We start from the raw sequence: 20,089 nt of genomic DNA on the forward strand, positions 1-20,089 counted from the left end.
CTGTGGTCTCTTCTTTCCCCAAACTGCACCCCTCCAGGCGACCTGTTCCACTTGGGGCTCCAACCCCGCCTATGCCGTGATGACACCCCCAGTCCTGTCTTCATCCCGGGGCTCCCCTGAACTCACACTCGGGGTCCAGCCGCCTCTCAACATCTACATTCTGTTATTGATAAGGCACCCCAAACCCAGTATGTCCTTCCAATGCCTCCTGTTACCTCCGAAGTTGCTCCTCCCACAGGACATGGAAACTCCAGGTGCAGCTTACAGTAAGGTGTGACCAGTTTAAAATCGACCCCAGATCCTCCCACTTCTCTCCCTTCCTCTGCTTCCACTCGGGTCACGTAGACCAGCTCAGTCCCCTCCGCCCTAGTCCCCCCATGGTCTGTCCTCCCCCAGCAGCCACCAGAGGGCACCCATGAGCACCCAAATCAGGTCCCACCCCACCTCTGCACACAGCTCTCCAGGGTTCCCACCTCCCTGGGGTAAAAGCCTAAGTCCTCCCCGGGCCCACAGGGCCCTGCACGACCTGCCCCGTCCCCTCCCTGCCCTCACCTCCTCCCTCTCTCCTCCTTATCACCGCTCCCGCCACACGGGCCTGCTCACTGTTTCTCCAATATGCCAGGCACGACCCTGCCTCAGGGCTTTTGCACAGCCTGTTCGTTTCCTCAGCTTGGAACACTCTTCCCCTTGGTACCACCATCGCTGGTTCCCTTCGTCCTCTGGGTCTCTGCTCAAGTGTCGTTTGGTATGGACTTGGCTACCCCGTTTTAAACTTGAACTCCCCTTCAAGCAGTGCCATCCCCTTAGACCAGGGGTGTCCAAACTTTTTTCAACGCTTTTTACCAAGGGCCATACGTGGTAAAATACACAAACAGCCGGGCCACTCACTCGAGGTGAAGTACATATTGCCTCACCTGGTTTATTTAAGTAAACTAAATATATTTTTGGAATTTGCTGCGGGCCAATTAACAATGGCTTGCGGGCCGCAGTTGGGCCGCGGGCCGCAGTGTGGACACTCCTGCCTTAGACCATGTCTCTGCCCACCCCTCCTGCCCCATACCACTCTTCACTTTCTAACCCAATATGTCATTTACTCTAAGGTTCTGTTTTACTCAGTCCCTCTCCCCACTTTGAATGTCAGCTACACGAGGGTAGGGATTTTCCCAGGAGAGGGAACAGCCAGTGCACAGACCCTGAGGTGGGGATGGACATGCAGTGGGGCGGCTGGTGTGGCTGGAGTCGAGCCAGGGCCAGGGCGGCCAGTGGGGAAACGTGATTTGCGATATGATTCATGCAGGCAGATGGTGGTCATGGGGGAGCCCTAATCTTCTTACCCAAAGCCCCTTAATACTTCCGCTGCACGGGTCATGTCCGGGCCTCTCCTTCTCTAGGTGGCCGCCATGCCAGAGCTGGTGGACGAGGAGGGGACCCAGGTCTGGAGCCAGGCCCCGCCACTGTATGAAGAGTACCGCCCACCACCACTGGATACCATCCGACTGCCCAGATACATGCTGTACCTGCTGCTGGCTGCTCTCCTGGTGGTGGTCGTGGCCTATGCCATTGTCGGGCATCTCATCAAGGACCTCGCCCACGACCTGGCTGGTGAGCCCCAACCCACCATGAACCGTGGGAGAATGCGGGCCCACTGGGGGGGACCGAGGGCGCTTCCCAGTCAGGGAGGGTAGGAGGGTGGACAGAGAACCTGGGGAGGCCAAGGGCCTCTATGGGGTCAGTTCAGGGGACAGAGGGTGGACAGGGCCCCGGGAGGCTCCTCACCAGTCTCCTGCCACAGACTGGGCCTTCGGCCTGAAGCCGGACCAGGAGGATACGCCCAGGGAGCTGCGCCCGAACCTGGAGGGCGAGGATCTGGAGCAGCTGGACCTCCAGCTGGCCCTGGCATGGCGGGATGATGAGGATGCTCGTGCGGAGAGTGAGGGCGTCCTTGCAGTAGCCCCCACCCGGGACCCCCACCGCCCCTCCATTGCCTTCAAGGACCCACCCGTCCGAAGCTCCTTCTGGAGGCTGCACTGAGCCAGACACCAACCCCTTTGGCGTTCTCTAGACTGGACCTGTGCTCAGAGCCCTTTCTCCACTGATGTGCCTGTCGTGCTAGAGAACGTTTTCTCTTGGCTGGCAGGTTCTGGTGGTTGGACACTGGCTGTGTCCGCACTCCTGCTCCCCCAACTCCCAGAGCCTAACCCCACTCAGCCTCCATCAAGCTGTCGGCAGTCTGTAAACCAAGTACACCAAGAAGATTTTAAAAAACAACAGCCAGCCTTTACCTAGTGCTTAGTATGTACCTGCTATTATGCTAAGTAAGTGGGCTCCCCACTCCCAAATCTTCTCCACCTTCCACCTTCCACCTTATTCCTAGCGCTGCCGCTTGGCTGCTGGCTCTGTCTCTCTGGGGGTCCTGACTTCCCAATTAGCCTGAGAACTCCCGGGGGACAACGCCTGAGGCTTCCTTCCCTTCCAAGCTTTGCACAGGACACGGCATACAGAAGGCACTTCATAAATGCGTGTTCAATGATGCTGGCATTTCCCCAGCCCCCAGGGGACCCAGCGGAAGTCTCACAGGCCTGGAGGACCAGGCTCCCCGATCCTGGACTTCCTGCCATGTGTCTGGGCCATGGCTGTCCTGTGGCAGCTGGGGTGGGGTCCCCCTTTGCCCGGGCAGGGCCCCCTATCTAATCAACCCAGGGACCAAGGTTGACGGGCAGGAGAGCCTGGAGCCTGAGTCATCAGCTGCTGGGGTGTCCTTCGTGGGAGCAGCTGAGTTTGGAGATGGCTGGTGGGCACGTGATCTATTTCTTTCAGTCCCTGTGTTTACCGCTCAGTAGCTGTGGGTCCCCAGGGGTATGGGAGCCAGAAAGAGGCAGCATAAGCTGGTGTGGTGAGGGAGACCCAGCGTCAAACCCAGCTCTGCCTATTTCTGTATGACCTTGGGGCTTCTGGCCTCACTGAGCTTCTGTAAAATGGAGGTGGCAAATTTTGTGGGGTATTCAGAGAATAAACGTAACATGTTCAGGGCCATCTCAGCGCAGCCCCTGTGGCAGGGAGCCTGGGTGACCTCAGGGCAGGCGGTCCTGGGCAGGCACAGGGGCCGCACTCCCCAGGTTAATCATTATACCAGGTCCAGAGTCTTCCCTCCTTGGGGAAGGGGGGCTGCCAACCAGGTGGGGTGAAGGGAGGGCCCCTGCCCCAGACCCACCTGCGCCTTATCAGGGGCTGGGCAGGGCCTCGCCCAGCCAAAGAGGACAGCACCCTCCTGGACTGTACTCTCCGGCTGCTGGCTCCTCCGTAGCCATGGGGACCCTGGAGACCCTTTTCGTATTCAGCGCTCTGTTCCTCTTGCCTGCCGAGGCCCAGCAAGGTAGGGCTCCCACTTCCGGGGTGGTGGGGTGGGGAGGGGCTCACCATCTCCCGATTTTCAATAATGAGAAACCGAGGACTCTGAGAGAGGGTGCAAGCAGAAGAGGAGAGGGAGCCCCGCTCCCTGTACATGGAGCCCCGCTCCCCAAGCTGAGCTCCTTCTCCTGCACTAAAACCCAGCTCCTTTCCAAGACCCCATCTAGCTGAGCAACCCTGGCTCCCTTCTTCCTCTCACTTTGGGGGCCCTTCCCTCCCCTGTCTCTGAATCCCACCTCCCCTCACCTTTCAACAGCCACAGAACACCTGCGCCTGAAGCCGTGGCTGGTGGGCCTCGCTGCCGTGGTGGGCTTCCTGTTCATAGTCTTCATCCTCATGCTGGCCAACCGCATCTGGTGCTCCAAAGAGAGGTGGGAGCCCCTCTCCCCACCCCGAGGCTGCCTATCCCTGTGCCCCCTTCCCCATCCCTCCGCCTCCCCAAAGTGCTGGGCACCCCCTCCCACTTCCTGACCCTCTCTGGTCCTGGCTCCTCCCTCCCCAGTTCCCTGCTGCTCCTTGGACCCCCATCCCACAGACCAAGACAGCTATGCAGCTCACAGCCTCCTTGCTTCTCGGAATTCATGACCCCCAGTGGCAGTGAGGCTATCCCCACCTGCGGCCCTTCACCCACCCTCACCCCATCTCCATCTCTCCTACAGAGCCGAGAGTGAGGAATCCATGTTCAGAATGGAGATCAGCCCATACCAAGACAGGGACCTGAGGTAGTGCCTGTGTGAGCATGTGTAGACATGTATGGGGGCCAGGGGGGCTGGGTGGATGTGCACAGGTGACCTCTTTCTGTTCTTGAACACCTCAAGCACATTCCTGCCCCAGGACCTTTGCACTTATTGCTGGCTCTGATTGGAACGCCTTTTCCTGTATCTTCTGGCTAGCTCCTCTCCTTCAGTCCTGGCTCACAGGGACTTCAGTTTCCTCCTCACAGTTTCCACCCTGACCACCAGCCTTCCCGACACTGTGTCCCACAGCCATGTGCTCAGGATTGGGGGAGCAAAGGCTTGGGGGCAGGAGTGCAGAGCTGGGAGGAGACCAGCGTGGCTGAAAGATTCTCAGCTCAGCCCAAGATGTGCCTGATGGAGGTGTGGACCTGACTGACGGCTTTGTACAAGGCCCAGCTCAGCCCCAGGAAAACGTGCTTCCTACTCCTAGGATGTGCGGGAGGTTCCAGGTCCCACGGGATTCTACATTAGTAGTTTCTTCCCTTTTTCATCCTTCCCTCCCTCCCTCCGTCTGCCTACCCAGTCTTCACCCTGCAGCATCCATCATTCATCCATCAATCCACCTGCCTATTAGTCCATTGACCCAGTAGTCCATCCACCCATTTACACTGCCATCTATTGCTCTATCATTCTCTTCCTCCTCCTATTCATTCACTCACCTTCCCATTCATTTATTCATCCTTCCATGCAGCTATCCATTAACCTAACTACTTTTCTACCCATCATCCACCCATCCACCCATCCACCCATCCATCCATCCATCCATCCACCCACCCACCCACCCACCCATCCACCCACCCACCCACCCACCCACCCATCCATCCACCCACCCATCCACCCACCCACCCACCCATCCACCCATCCACCCATCCACCCATCCATCCATCCATCCATCCACCCACCCATCCACCCACCCATCCATCCACCCATCCATCCATCCATCCATCCATCCACTCACCCGTTCTGTCACCCACACATTCACCTGCTCACCCGTCCATCAGCCCACTGATCTCTCCATCCTTCTACCCATCTACATTCCCATCCACCCATCATTGACCCGCCACTCTCCCCTTCCTCCAATTAATCTGCACACCTACCCATTCATTTATCTATTGGGTTGCATTATTCCTCCATGCAACTTTCCCTTCACCTAACTACTCATCCATCCACCCATCCATCTACCCACCTACCACCCACCTACCCACACCCACCTGCATTTCTATCCATCTATCCATCCATTCTTCTCCCCTACTCATCCACCTGTCTGTGCACGGGACAATTGAACTTCAGTTTCTGTCTTTGTGAAATGGAAACAAGGCTGCCTCGTTAGGGCTGTTTTGAGAATTCAATGAAGATACTTTCTGTAAAGCACTTGTCACAGGGCCTGGCACAGTAAGTGTCCATTAAATGGGAGTGTCTCTGTTTCTTATTGGGGTCTGGTGCTTTTGTGTCCCTACAGTAAAGAAGGCAAGAGGGAGAAGAATGAAGAGAAGGAAGAAAAGGCCAAGAAGGAAGGAGAGAGCAACTTGGGGCTGGAGCTCGAGGAGAAAGAGGAGCCCACAGACCAGGAGAAAGCCAAGGACACCGCCATGTGACCACTGCCTGCCCCCTTCTCCAGGCAGACCCCCCGAGATGCCTTTTCCACACTATAATCAATGAGTGGGACCTGAAGGCACCGAAGTGACTCCAGCTGGGGTTAGAATACAGGCAGGCCTGCCCTGCCCCTTCTTGGCACCTTACATGGTCTCTATGCACCCTCCTTCCCTAGTTGTCCTGCCTGGTGATTCTTCTTGCCCTTGGCTGTGGAGAAACTCCCAAGCCCCCACAATCTCATGGCTCCCCCTGCTTCGACCCACTGCCTAGTTTCTTTTCCCTCTGCCCGGTATCTCTTGACCAGAAACTCCTCCCTCCCACAAAGCCTCAGGACCAGGATGAGCCAGGGGCGACCTCTTGGGGATCTGCATTAAAGAATTGATCAGAGCCCTTCAGAAGGGCTCCTGTCTTCTCTTGGGACTGGTTCCCCCTGGGGGCAGCAGCTTTGGGTTTGGGGGGCAATGCCCGGGCAGGTATGGAAGATCTACCCTGGGCAGAGTAAACGCACCCCCTGCAATCTCGATTTTGCTGGAGTTTGAGCCCCGAGGGCCATCTCCTGGGAAATCCTTGTTCCCTCCTTCCCGGTGTTTTGGGTCACTTGACTCTGTTTCTGAGAACTGGTTCTTGGAGTGTGAGGGGCCCCGGGTCCCTGCATTTTCTTGGGAAGAAACAAACATTTTCTCCTGTTTCCAGCCTCCCCCATTTCCTCACTTTCTCTGGATCCTGGACCTTGCCCTGGACATTACGTATTTCTTAATAAGTTGAATATTCTTAATGAGGACGTTCACAAAGTATGGCATTTGGGGCTCTGTTCTGGGGACCGTAGCTGGGGTGGGGGTGGGGGTGGTAGGATCCTGCCCAAAAGGCTTCTGAGAACACTTCCAGGATCGTCCACCAGGGGACGAAAAAACCATACATACACGTAGAACACACATAATAAACACACTAATAGATGGCCCACTGAACGCCTCGCATCTTTTTCCTCTCAGTCTCCATCAGCACCCACCTAGTCCAAGCTGAAAATACCCACTTTCCAGCTGAAAATACTGAGGCTTAGAAAGAGGAAAGCTACTGGCCAGGCCTCCCTGGCTGTTGTTGGCAGGGCTGGGAGGGATGTTCAGTTTGCCCAAAATACGGGAGCCTTTGCAGGCTGTGGCTATGGTCAAATTTGGAGGTTCAGGTGAAGGGTGTTCTTTCCTTAGCATGGTTCCCACCTGGGAGAACTGTGCTTCTCTGCCGTGCTGTGTGGCCGCCCCAGGAGGTGACTTGAACTCTGAGCCTTGAGCTGGCTCTTCTGCAAAGGGAAGACAAGAGTTCTAACCACTAGTGTGAGGCTTGAAGGAGGCATCGCGGCTTAAGAGCCATTGCAGGACCTGGCACATTGTAGGTCCTCAGGACGTGAGTTCCCCACCTTTTCTGAGCCTCCCCCTTTCAGGGCTCTGGCTGTGGGGAGTGAGGGGTCAGGGTAAGCTTCAGGGAGACAGGGCGCTGGGATGCTTGGGACCCTGGGCCCCTCCCCAGGGAGCCTGGAACACAGGGAAGGGAGCCCCACCCCACCCCCCACTTCCTGTGGTGGCGCCGGCCACACCCTGCACTGGGGTGCAGTCCACTTCCTCCTCCAGCCTGGCTGCAGCCCAGAACCCACTGGGCAGGGGCTAGAGCAGACGGACTAGGATGGACAGATTCTGGATGACCCCTGGCCGACTCTCCCTTCCGGCAGCTCTGGTCCTGTGGCCAGTTCAGGCCCATCCCTGTAAGGCCTAGGGGAGGGGGCAGGGAGGCAGGAAGACGGGGGAACCCCAACCTGGTGGCCAGGCTGCTGACCCCGCTCTGCTCCCGCCTGCAGTGGCCCAGAGGAAGCCGTGGCTGGTGGGGCTGGGGGCCGTTCTGGCTTTCCTCTTCCTCATCTTCGTCCTCACCGTGGTCTACGCCATCTGGTGCAGTGAGTCTCGAGACAGGTGGGCCTCATTCTCTCCAAGCCTCTCCCTCTCCCCTCTGAGCTCTGCCCCTCTCAGAGCCCCTCTCTCCACTGGTCCCTACCCTCTCGTAAGTCCCTGTCCTCTCAGACTCCTCTGAGTAGGGGGGGAAGGGGTAATTCATTTTTTGATTCAGAATCAACAGGGTCTCATAATCTTGCTGACTTCCCTCCTGACTACCTATTCACCAAATGAGGTGGCTTTCTCACAGAGAACCCCACCCCTACACTTGTATGTGCTTCATATAGGATCTGTAGTCTTTATCACCTCCCCTTTCATTCACATCCACTTATCCATCCATTTATCTATCCACCCATCCAACCCTCTCTCCTTCCAGCCATCCACTGTCCCTCTCCTCCTCTCTCCCTCCTCTGTCCCTCCATCATCCATCCCTCTGTCTGTCCATCCACCCATCCATCCACCTTCCCACCATTTATTCGCAGTCCATCTGTTCATCTGTCCACCTATCCACTCATTTACCTGTGCACCCATCTCTCTGCCCATCTACTTGCCCCCATTTTGAGACCTGGGAAGCCAGAGAGACCAGATGTTAAGAGCATGGTTTGGGCTCATGTAACTCAGAGCCTGGGCTCCAGCACTTCCTTCCTGTTCAAATTGGGCAAGTGTCCTCACCTGTCTGAGTCTCAGTATCCCTTTTTGGACAATGGGAACAAGGGTGCAGGACTTAGAGGTTCTGGAACATTCTAAGTCCTTACTAAATTGGGTTATCTGGGCCCTTCTTGTCTCCACAGTAATAAAGAGAAGGAAGAAGAGACTGTGAGAAAGGAGGAAAAGGAAGAAGAGGGTGACTGGGGGCTGGAGCTGGAGGAGAAAGAGGAGCCTCCAAACCATGCAAGAAAGATGAGCTCCTCATGAGGGCTTCCCGCTCACCTCCTCCAGGCAGCACCCAGGATGCACCAATACCTGCTCTGCACCCTAGATGCAAAGACCTGGTCCTGGGGCGTGAAATGACTCCACCAGGGTGGAGTGTCCCTGAACGAAGAAGGCCCAGGACAAACCCCAAGTCCCTCCTAGAGGGCTGTTTGCATGTTTCCTAGGCATTACACACCCCCTTCCAAAGCTTGGTCTCCATCTGGTAATTCTCAAGCTCAGCGGGCAGGCACCCCTGGATGAGGAGCTCATCACATCCCCGACACCCCCACCATCTCATATCTCTACCCAATCTGCGCTGCAGCCATCTTCTTAACCCACTGCCTGATTTCTTTTCCCACCTTTCTGCTGCCCTTTGGGATTCACCATAGAATCCAGCTCTTCTCCTGCTCTCCTACCTCCAAAATCTTTCAAGGTCCTGCTCCAACGAGTCCATAGGCCAGCCCCTTTCCTGGCCTCGGTATGTGTCTCTGTCACATGGGAGCTGGGGGAATCCCCACCACATCTTGCTCAAGCCCCCTTTTCACAGGCAAGAGGGAAGGTGGGGAGAAACCGTGCAAACAGTCCTGCCAGTCTGCAGGGCCCGGGGCAGAGCCAACACTCCTCGTGCAACCTCCCTTTTGCTGCTCCTGAACTTGAACTTTGAGCAGGCTCAGCACCACGCTGTTCCCTGGGAGATGAGGGCCCCTCCCACTGTATGCTGAGTTTCAGGGCCCTGTCCTGGACGTTATAACACTCAGGAGCTGGATGTGGGGTGCACAGCATCATCACCCCACTCTTCCTGTCCTGCATGCCTGGTGGTGGCTCCGCAGAGAACGAGTTGGAATCCCAACTTTCTTGCTGTGTGGCCTGGGACAAGTAACTTAACCTCTCTGTGCCTGTGTCTTGTTCTGTAAAAAGGGAAGAAAATAACTATTCTTTCAGAAGTCTTCATGAGGATTAAATGCAATGATGTCTACAAAAATCCTGAGCACAGAACCCAAAAAGCATTAATAAATGTCAGCTTTTTGTTATGCTGAAATTAAGATTGGGCAGAGCGAATGAACCTCCCCCCCACAGACTAGGGAGATTCTGAAGGTTAGGGGGTGTGTTTTCAGATCGCACCTCTGGGAGTGCAGGAATTTCCTGCCTCCTCTCTTCTGTGCTCAGTCTGGGGGTTCCCGGTGGGTGGGGTGCTGGGGAGAGGAGGGAAGGGAGAAGGGGCTGTTCCGGCGGCACTTCCCCGCTAGGGGGAGTCTGGGAAATTTAGGGGGGCGTCTTTTGGGTTGTCGCAAGCAAGCCCCCTTTTATGGCATTTAGTGGGGACCCAGGAATGGCAAACATCCTGCAGTGCTGGGGCAGCACCTCAAAGCAAAGAATTGCTTCATCCTAGGGGCCAATGGCTGAAAAACACTGAGGCTTTCCTCGAGATCAAAGGCCAGATTGACTCCCCCAACCCGACTTAGCTCCGACCCCACTGAGCCCTCCCCCAACCACACCTAAGCCCTCTTCGGCTGAGCACCTGACCCCAGCTGAGCTCCTCACTCCGCAAAAGCAGCTCCTACGAGTGTCCCCCATTCTGGCTACAGTGAGGGTCGGGACCGTGGGCTTGCGGGCGGAGGCGGGTGGGGGCCACCAGCTCACCTCTCCGCCCAGAACCTGGTTTCTTGGTCCAGGTCCCCCGTTTGGCCACAAGGGGGCGCCAGAACATAGAGGCTGCGGGAAGGAGCAAGGGCCCATCTTTGGAGTGGGAAGGATTGGAGCCATCAGGGGCATTGGGGAGGGGTGTGGGGGAAGGGCCTGGACCCAGAGCTCACCCAAAGTCGCCATCTAAAGCAGGTGTCTCTGGCGGGCAGTTGGCTCAGTTGGTAGAGCGCAGTGCTCATAACACCGAGGTCACGGGTTCGATTCCCACATAGGCCAGTGAGCTGCGCCCTCCACAACTAGATTGAAAAATGACTTGCCTTGGAGCTGAGCTGTGCCCTCCACAACTAGACTGAAAACGACTTGGAGCTGATGGGTCCTGGAAAAACACACTGTTCCCCGATATTCCCCAATAAAAAAATAAAATAAAGCAGGTGTCTCCCTCTCAGCATTGCTGACATTTGGGGTGGGACATTTGTTCTCTGTGTGGGGCCGTCCTGGGCACTGTGGGGTGAGAAGCAGCATCAATTCTGCCCCCACAACATGATGCCAGTAGCTTTCCCCAGTCATAAAACCCCACAGATGTCCCCAGACATTGTGGAATGTCCCCTGGGGCCATTTGAGCTAAAGGTCTCAGAACACCTGCCAGCTCAACCAGAGTATTGGGGTCAGCCTGTTTCCTGTGGCCACCTGCCCCTCCAGCTTCTTCACCTTGGCACAGAACACAGAACAGCCGGCACCGAACACAAAAAGAAGGACCCAAGACAGCCAGAAAGAGTCGAAGCATAGCTTGTTTAATTTTTATACATTTTTCTTTTTTTTTTTGCCTTTTATTGAATCTTTTATGGAATCCCCCCTTTTTCTTTTTCTTTTTTTTTTTTTTTTTGCATAGGGAAACAAACAAAATAATAACAGCCAGTCACTTTCTGTAAATGGTACTTAGGCGCGTCCACGGAAACCGAAATGACTGCGTAATATACAGGTTATGATGGGAGTATGAAGTGCGGGAGCAGGGTGGGTGAGCCGGAGAGGGAGAAGGCTGGGCCCAGATCTACCCAGATGTCCCCTAACCTCCATCCTGTCCCCACACGGGGAGGAGGAGGAGGAGGAGAAGGAGGACGAGGTGGGCGGCAGACCCAGCCTGAACCTTTTCCAGGCTTGGGTTCACGAGCATGGGGTGTGTGTGTCTGTGTTACCCGGTGTGTGAGGCAAGCAGAAAGCGAGAAATAGAGTAAACTATCCTGGTAATATCAGTAAAATACAAAATGAGAAAAAAAAAAAACCAACCTCAAAAAATATCTCAGAGGGAAAAGAAAATGAACAGCAACACCACCAAAAATAGGAAGGAAGAAAGGAAGGAAAGAAGGAAGGAAGTTCAGAGGAAAATGGTTCTCTCTCCCTCCTCCGTTGTCCCCCCACACTATGTGCCCTGTCCTTTGGACATTGCTTATCTTTCCCCAGTGTGGGGTCCTCGGGGGAGGGGGAGGCAGAAACCTAGCGGCAGGGGCCAGGACCCCTGGACTTGAATGGGGCTTTGGTTTTGGGGAGGGGGGGCCTGGCTGGCACCCAAGATGGGAGGATCAACAGATAGAAGTGTCAAAGCATCTTGGGAGTGGGCTTTGAGGATTCCCAACTGGAGGGGGACTGGGAAGCTCCCCTCCCTTTTCCAGTGGGTCCTCTTCTAGCCAGTGAATAGAGGGCAGTTGGGAGGGTGATAGCTTGGGGGATATGACTTTTTTCCCCTCCCCCAGCCCTATTCCTGTTGGATCCCACCTCCTCCTTCCTGAGGCCTAGGGCCCCCCCGGGGAGCAGGGGAGGAGAACCCCAAAACCACACCAGCAGACATGTGAGGCACTGCTTGGGAAGTCTGTTTTGGTATCACTGGCAACAAGTCCTGCTGGTATCGCTTTGGGTTTGTGTCCCTGCCTGGGGGCAGGGTCGGGGGGCCTCGGGGCCAGCTCGGACCCCACACATTCTGAAATGTTTAGGGATGAACGGATGGGGGAGGCTGTATCTTTTGGAGGTGGGACTCTCAGAAAGTGTCCAAAGGCGCAGAAATGGGGAGAGAGGAGGAGCGGAGGAAGCTAGATTTGAGGATGGATCTCTGGGACCTCTCTCTCAACACCCTCCAGAAAGCAAGTAAAAATCAGGGTCTCAGAGAGAGAATCCAGGCCAAAATAAAAAAGTAGCCACTGTATAATCTGTATTACAAGAAAAAAAATTCCAAAATTATATATATATATATGTATAGTATAGCCCTACACTGGATGTCAAAGTACCATTGGAGAAGCCGGAGTGGGGAGGGGGTCCGTGTGCTGTCTCTTCGCGGCGGGGGGGGGGGGGGCTGCATGGTTGCTCCTGGCCCTGGGGTCCTAACTGGCCACTGTCCAGTCAAGTCTGCCTGCCCCTGGAACTACTGTCTCTGGGAACAGACAGAAGGTTCTGGAGCAGGGAGGGGGATGCATGGGTCTCAGGCTGGAATTGTCTGCTGCTTGGGGAGCTGCCACAGCCCCCCGAGTCTCCTTTGGGTTTCTTTTTGGGTCTGATTGTCTAGCTCAGGGTGCAACTCCGAACTGGGCCAGAACTTGGATTCCAGACCTGGGCATGGGGGACCCTGGATGCCCCTGTTCCCAGTCAGATAGGGCTGGGTCTCTTTGCACCTCTCTCTTCACCCTGGTATCTAGTGCTCTCATCCAAGAAAGGGATGGGGGCAATCTGTATATATTTGGGAGGCCTCTCTATTCTTTTCCACAGCATGAGCTGGACCCCAGGGTCAGGTTGGGGGGCTTTGTATGGGAGGGGATGGACGATGAGTGGTGGGTGATGGCAGGCTTGGGAGGGGATGGGGTTTGAGATGTCAGTTTCATATATGTAAAAAAAAAAAATCCACAAAAAACACAAACCCGACACCCTGTCCCCCATTCCCACCTCGGGGCATGAACCCCCACTACAAAGTTGGGTCAGGGATCTGGTTCCTGGTCTTTCTGCCTTATTCTGCCTGTAGTGAGGGGCCTGGGAATTTTGCCTAACGGGGATCCTGCTGCTTTTCTGAGAAATGGGAAGAACCCCGGGATAACGCACTGGCGGGGAAGGATGTGCCCACAGCACTACTGATGAGTGAGATCACACAGCTGGGGCAAGGGAGGGTGGCAAGGTGGGGTGCAGGTCATGGAGGGACAAGAGGGTCCCAGCAAAGCCCTTGGGGACGGGTCCCGGTAGGGAAGCCCTCTGCCACTGGCTGCTCCCCACTTCCCTGGGGGGCAGGGAGAATAAGAACCAGATATCAGCCACATGGAAACTGACACACATGGCCTTGGGCTCTCTGGCCAAGGGACAGTTCCCAAGGGCAGCAGCATGGCCAGCTGGGCTCTCTGTCTGTCTCCTGGGGCTTGCTGAGGTCTTTTGGGAAGAAAATATGGGTGAGCATAAGATGGTGGATGAAAGCTGGGACCTTTTGGCAAAGTCCCACCCTGCTCTGGAGACAATTCTAAAGTCTGGGGAGGGGACAGCAGGCAGGCGAATGAATGGGGACTATCCTCTGCCTGGTGCGTTCCCTCAGGAGGTGCTGGGGGTCAAAGTGGGGGCCGCAGGTGGTAGTGGCCTCGGCTGGAGAACCCACTAGCCCTTTGGTCCTCCCCACCCAGATACCACGCTATCTGCTTTTATCTCACCTTTGGTTGAGTTGAAGGCAGAGGAAATAAGAATTAAAAAAAAACAGAAAAAGAACAAGAAAACAAAAAACAAGACAACAGCATGGCCAGCCACCAGGGCAGAGGCCTATGACAGGGTGCCCCCTCACTGGCCTCCCTAACCAGGCCTTCGATGGCTGAGCTACACCTACAGGTTCAGACAAACAGATATTGCATATATCGAGTTTGGTTTTCTTGTTTGTTTCATACCCGATACCCTCCATAGTCAGAGCTGGAAGACATAGAACTGGGTGTTGGAGGCAAGGAGAGGGCAGGAGAGAACTGCCACCCAAGGCCGGTCTCTGAGGATGGGGGACAACTGGGTCCTTTGGCAAGAAGGAGAGGGCTGCACAGAAGAGTGGACATCTTTGAGGGTGGGGCTGGGGAAGCAATTTGACCCTGAGCCAGAGGGACGCCAGCCTGTATGAGAAGATGGGGGGAGTTTGGCTGTCGGCAAGGTGGCCACCCCATGGGGGGGCCGCCCCGGGTCTTGCATGCATGTGTGGCGTCTGGGGGGGCTGACCTGTGGCCCAGGGGCCAGGGCACACCCCTGAGGTCTGTCTGCTGCTATGGGCGGGGGCTTCGGAAATGACCCCTTGGAGCCCAGGGGTGGGGCTGGGGGTGGTGGAGCACCAGGGAGAACCCCCAATGCAGCAGAGCCATGGCGACAGAGCCCGGGGAGGGTGGGGCGCGGGCCGTGGGGGCAGGTCATGGGGCAATTGCTTTGTGGATTGCTTTTTAGCATGGGATTTTTGTTTAAAAATTCTTTTTTTTTTTTACAAATAGAAATACATCCCTTTTCCATTTTTACTTTTTATTTCATGTCACTGTTTTGTCTTTTTAACTACACGAGCAGGGCATGCAGCTACCTTTGCGCTGATATTGTTTAAAGGTAATACTTATTTTCGGAAGGCAAGGCACATCATGTGGTAGAAAATTTCGTGCAAATTAGGAAACATGACTTTTTTTTAAAGGTTTTTTTTTTTTTTTTTTTTTTTGTTTAAAGAGGAGGGGGAGTGGTGGGGGCTGGGGATGGGAGCTAGAGCCAGGTATAATTTGCCATGCAGTGTCAGGCTCTGCGAGCTGACGGCAGGAGCCAGGTCACAGGAGTCCTCGACTAAGCACCATGCAAAGTTAGGTCGCTGGGGGCTGCCAGGAGCCCCCTCCCCTACCCCGCCTACCTGTACCCTAAGGTTCCCGGCTGAGAAGCTTCTGGATACCCCAGCTGCACAACCCACCCCTCCTGCCCTCCCAAAGAGCGGCCCATGCTTTGGTCCCCAAAGGACACCTGGTGGAGGGACCCTGGGGACAGACAGAAGGACCAGGGGTTCCTGAACCCCTCTGGACAACGGGAGGGGGATCAGTGGGGAAGGGTCTTGGGTCTTTCTGTTTATGATTGAGTGGGTCTGCCAAGCAAGCCCCTTGGGCTGGTTTGGGAGGAAAGTCCGTTTCTGGAGGTGGGGGGAGGCTGGCCAGGCCGAGGGATACCAAGAGGGAGTGGAGGGCCAGGCTGGGAGATGAGGCGGAGGCCCTGCCCAGGGCAATGGCTTTGGCCGAGGCCCGGGGTGGGGTCGTGGTAGGGGAGACATTCCCCAGCGCCAGGCATGGAGGCGGCCAGTGGGGGCTCAGATGGATGGGCCAGGAGGGGTCCTTGTGTTTGGGCTTGGTGACCCTAGAACACCTAACACCCCTTCTCAGGCCCCCCACCTGATGGCCATCCCGGGGTGAGGGCAGGGATGGGGTTGGGGAGCCCGGGTAGGGGGGCACCCGGTATCCCCAGCTTAGTGTTTTTGGAGCGGCTCAACGGAAAACGCTTAGCAGATGGGAGGTCCCCTATGCAGCCGCAAGGGTCCCAAAGGTGCTGGAACCCCCCTCCCACCAGAACCCTCGACCAGATGATCCAGGATCACGAGGACTCTACTCCTTCTGGAGGCCCAGCTGCAATGCACCTCCCTGGCTGCGCCCCACTTGGGGGGTGAGATAAAAGTGCAAACCATGGTCCCCCTTTGGGCTGAGAGGCACCAGGGAGGGGGTGTCGCTCCAGGATGTAAGGCACTGGCAGAGGAGGCGTGGGGCGCACACCGGCTTCCCCAGACCGTGCCCCTGTGCCCCAGCACAGCAGGATGCTTGGGAGACACCCAGCTCTGCCCCTTGGGGGGTCCCATCTCTCTAGCTCTGAGGGGAGCACAGCAATGAGGGGTCAGCGACTGGAGGTGGCCAGGCTGTGGGGGAGGGGATGGGGATGCCCACAGCCACTCGTGGCTCAGCTGGACAAAGGGGGGCAGGCGGTGGGAATCAGGCACTTTAATCCACTCACTCTTACCCCCCACCTCCACTGGCTAAGTGGGGTGGGGGGAGTCCTCCCCTCCTAGGGTTCGGTGGATGGACACTCCAGACCACACCCTTTCTTGGGGAGCTCTGGGTCTCTCCGCTCCGCCTCCCCCAGCCCCTTCCTCCAAAAGTGCATTTCTTACAGTGTGTGCAACGTGGATCCCTCCCCGGGGTGTGGAGCCGGCAGGCAGGGTGCGGTGGGGGGTGGCCTCCTATGCCGCGGGGTGGGGCTGGGGGGCAATTGCATAGAGACTTCTCCTCCCAAACAGGCAGGCATGGAGCTGAAAGACAGAGTCCCGAGCCAGCCCAGCACCGCACACTTTGGGGCGTGTGGAGGTCCCACAACCGACAGCAGGACACTCCTGAGAAAGAATCTGCCACGTGTCCTTGTGCCCTGGTGATGCCTGGCGTCTCCCACAACCCTCTTCTGCCCTTGTCATGTCCCTGCCCGCCCTGGCCTCCAGGGCCTGCCTACCGGCTTGGAAACACCAGCGTGGAAAGCCCAGCCGACATCCAGGCCACAGGTGACGGTGGGGATGCTGGGAGAGGTGGCCTTGCTGGGTGTCCTGTCCCATGGGGCCTGGGCGCGGGCACCAGGCTGCGCTCACCTGGTCCTGGGCGGAGGCGGGAGTGGGTGCCAGCCCTTCCAGAGCAGCAGCGAGAGATGAATAACTTAGGGAGACCCCTGTCGCAGCACTGTCACACCACATAGTCACTTTGTCATGCCCTCTCCGGAGGGGTGGCAGGTCCAGCCGTGGCGTCCCGAGAGTCTGAAGCATTGCCGTCTTTACCTTTTGTCTTCTTGCTTGGGTGGGTTTATTTTTATGATTTTTTTTCTCATTTGTCTTTTTTTTGGCCTTTTTTTTTCTTTTTTTCTTCCTGTGTGTATGTGTCTGTGTGTTTTGTCTTTTCGGCTGGGAGTTGGCGGGGTGTTCTTGCTTGCTCTAACTTTCCACCGAAAACATGGGCCGGGGGCCGGCTGTGTGACCCCCCCCGGGACGAAGGAGCAAGGCGTGGGCAGAAATCTTTCTTATCCCAGATACCAGGACTGGCCGGCCCAACATGGATACACAGAGAAAGGGAGAAAGAGAGAAACGAGGGTCAGGTCTGCCACTGCCCACACCCACACCGGCCCCACCCGCCTCCCAGTTACCTGTCTCGCCCATCCCAGATCTGTCATCACCTGCTGGGTGACCCTAGGCAAGTGACTTCGCCCCTGAGCAGGGCTGCTGGATAAAACACAGGACGCCCAGTGAAATCTGAATTCCCTACAAACATTTTAGTGTAAGTATATGCTGTGCAACTTTTGGGATACACTTACACTAAAAAAGACAAAAGAATTAATCCTTTATTATCTGGAATTCAAATCTACCTGAGCATCTTGTAGTTTTGTTTGCTGAATCTGGCAACGGGAACTCTGAGCCTCTTGCTCTGAGTGTAAAATGGGCTGGGGGCGGATGTGGTCTCGCTCTGCCTCCAAGTGAATCTTACTGAGGCACTGTGACCAGGACTGTTTCCTTTTCTTATTAAACAAACATTCTCCCATTTAATGACCCCCCCAGCACCCCTGTGAAGGATGGATCACCCTGTTTCGTGGTGGAGAAAACTGGGCTCAGAGAAGTCAAGTAATTTGCCTGAGGTCACCATCATGGGAGAAGCAGAGCCAGAATGTGCACTCAGGACTGAGAGCCTCCGGTCCTTGCTTTTCCCCCTGCCCAGGGCTGACCCCTTAGCCTGGTCCTCCAGGGAGTCACGACCCCCACTTTGCAGAGGGGGAGATGGAAGCTCCCAGTTGGGAGGTCAGGACTGCACGAGACAGCTCTCAGAAGGCCTTGGTCTCCACAGAGAAGCTGCTGTACAGACCCTCCCCCTGGAAATGCATCCAACCTGCTCGTCTTGGGTGGGCATGGGGACTACATGATGCCCCCCACCCCTGCTGTAAATCAACTGTACCCCCTCCAACCAGGTTGCCCTGCAGTTGCTGGACCATCCCAGTCGCTGTGGCTCTGAGCCCCCCACCTCCAGCCAAGTTCAAGTTCATCTTGGCCATTACCTCATGTCTGGTTTCCGTTGGCAACCAGACAGACGCTGGGCGTGGCCCTCCCTAGTGGTGGCAGGCCTCCCCTCGGCCCTTCCTCCCTCCTTCCTCCCTTCCCAGGCCCGCTGCCAGGCTCTGGCCCCCGTGTTTGGTGGGGGGCATCCTCAACTCAATTATCTTCCCCCTCATCTGAGGAGGAAACTGAATCAGCGCAGTACCAGAGGTGAGTTCCAGGCTCTGGCAACCCCCTGGCCTGGATGGAGCCACCAATGTGGCTTTGGGCACATGGTGACTTAATCCTTCTGGCCCTCAGTTTACTCATCTGCTGAACAGGCATGATGAGCTCTTGGGCAGAAAGCATCTGGTGTAGTAAAATGTTCAGCCAGAGATATCCCATCACACATGAGAGGGGGCAGGGTGTCAGAGTCCCCGGAACCCCCTTTGGGAGCCAAAGTGATGGATGGCTCAGGACTGATGGAATTGATGGTGACAGATGGGAAGTGGGGGGTTATGGCATAGACGGGTAATTGACCAGGGGACCTCAAAGGACATCAATCAGGGGAGGGCGATACTGATATGGGGGAAGGCAGGAGACGGAAGGGTGCATGGAGACGGAGAGAAGCCACTGCAGGCTGGGAGCAGAGGTGGGGGCAAGGAGAGGCAGAGGAAAGCAAAGCTGCGGGGAATAATGCAGGCAGAGGCAGAAGTGCTGACTGGGCCAGAAATGAGAGGCCCCCGAAGCTTGGAGGCCTGTGTGCAGGGGATTTGAGAGGAGAGCTGGGTCCCACTAACGGATTCCTCCTGCTCCCTTCTGCAGGGTGGGGGGCTGACCCGACCCAGGCACTAGGGTGACCTTAGTCCAGTGACCCGGTCCAGCCTACACAGTGCCGATGGGGTTCCCCCCAGACCTGCCCTCCCTGTTCACCCATATTGGGGGCCTTGCCTCCCCCATAACCCAGGCTCCCTTGGGAGTCTCGTTAATCTGTCACCTCCCTTCCATGCCCATGCCCCTCCCAACACCAGTCCCAGAAAGTTCTTTCCCGTTCTCAGACCTGGTTGTGTCCCTCACTCTAAACCCTTCCATGGCTCCCATGGTCCCTGGCCAAAGCCTGAGTTTGAGGTTTTCCACATTCTAGCTATTTCTCCATCACCTCCAGCCTTTGTCAGTGCCAAGCCCATGCCTGGGCACCCTCATCCTTCTCTGCCTGGCCAGCCTTTGCCACTGGGATCCAACCTCTCCCCACCCAGGCAGCACCCTGGAGGCTCCCCACCTCGGAGCTTCACTAGCCCTATCCCACTCTCTCTGGGTCCCCAGCAACTCCGTCCAAGAGGGGCAACGTGAAACATGTGGAAGCAAAGGTGCTGTCCTTGCCTGCCTCAGTTTCCCTCCCCTTCCAAGTTATGTGCTTGGGGCTGATCAACCTTGCAGAGGTTGATAATGGAGATGAGGTAGACGGGTCTGGGGAAGGGTTAAGCAGGCAGGGTGCTCCCTGTCGTTTTTATTAGCTTTGGTTTCTGAAACAATCAGGACATTCCCAGTCTCCTATGGGGCGGCATGTGGGGTGGGGGCGGTGGGGGGAAGGAAACGCCTGGTTTCTTGAGCTCTGGAGGGGCGGAGGCGTCCATACTTCCAGGACTTAGAAAGGGTGGCTGTGGGTGGCTCAAAACACAAAGTGGGGAGTCCTAGGGCTGCCTCAGCTTGCTGGGTGACCCTGACCAAGTGAAGTCTCCGGATTCCAGCTGGGGCTCTGAAAGGCAAGATGCTTAATATTTGGGACACGGGAGGGTGTGTAGAGTGGTCTT

At 56.3% G+C, this 20,089-nt stretch overlaps 2 protein-coding genes and 1 long non-coding RNA gene across 7 annotated transcripts in view; 2 read left to right on the plus strand and 1 right to left on the minus strand.

The window, feature by feature from the left end:
• The first annotated feature begins 3,201 nt into the window (after positions 1-3,201).
• SMIM24 (small integral membrane protein 24) lies at positions 3,202-6,694 on the plus strand. The gene is made up of 4 exons (XM_033135222.1): positions 3,202-3,373; positions 3,665-3,779; positions 4,068-4,130; positions 5,605-6,694. Exons 1-4 carry the CDS (start codon positions 3,307-3,309, stop codon positions 5,738-5,740), a joined length of 381 nt encoding a protein of 126 aa, XP_032991113.1. The 5' UTR covers positions 3,202-3,306; the 3' UTR covers positions 5,741-6,694.
• A 1,008-nt stretch (positions 6,695-7,702) lies between these two features.
• LOC117038324 (uncharacterized) lies at positions 7,703-9,607 on the plus strand. Its single transcript, XR_004425657.1, has 2 exons — positions 7,703-7,910; positions 8,467-9,607. It is a non-coding gene; the product is annotated as an uncharacterized LOC117038324 (long non-coding RNA).
• Positions 9,608-11,098: 1,491 nt separating this feature from the next.
• Positions 11,099-20,089, minus strand: part of NFIC (nuclear factor I C) — a 67,323-nt gene continuing 58,332 nt past the window's right edge. For all 5 annotated transcript variants that reach the window (XM_033134707.1, XM_033134705.1, XM_033134708.1 and 2 more), the window contains one exon: positions 11,099-17,296. Coding sequence is in view for 3 of the 5 variants with exons in the window: in XM_033134705.1 (XP_032990596.1) it covers positions 17,279-17,296 (18 nt within the window). In the remaining 2 variants the exon portion in view is untranslated. The remainder of the gene's footprint in view (positions 17,297-20,089) is intronic.

The sequence above is a fragment of the Rhinolophus ferrumequinum genome, chromosome 18, assembly GCF_004115265.2.
Source record: "Rhinolophus ferrumequinum isolate MPI-CBG mRhiFer1 chromosome 18, mRhiFer1_v1.p, whole genome shotgun sequence".
NCBI classification, from domain to species: Eukaryota; Metazoa; Chordata; class Mammalia; order Chiroptera; family Rhinolophidae; genus Rhinolophus; species Rhinolophus ferrumequinum.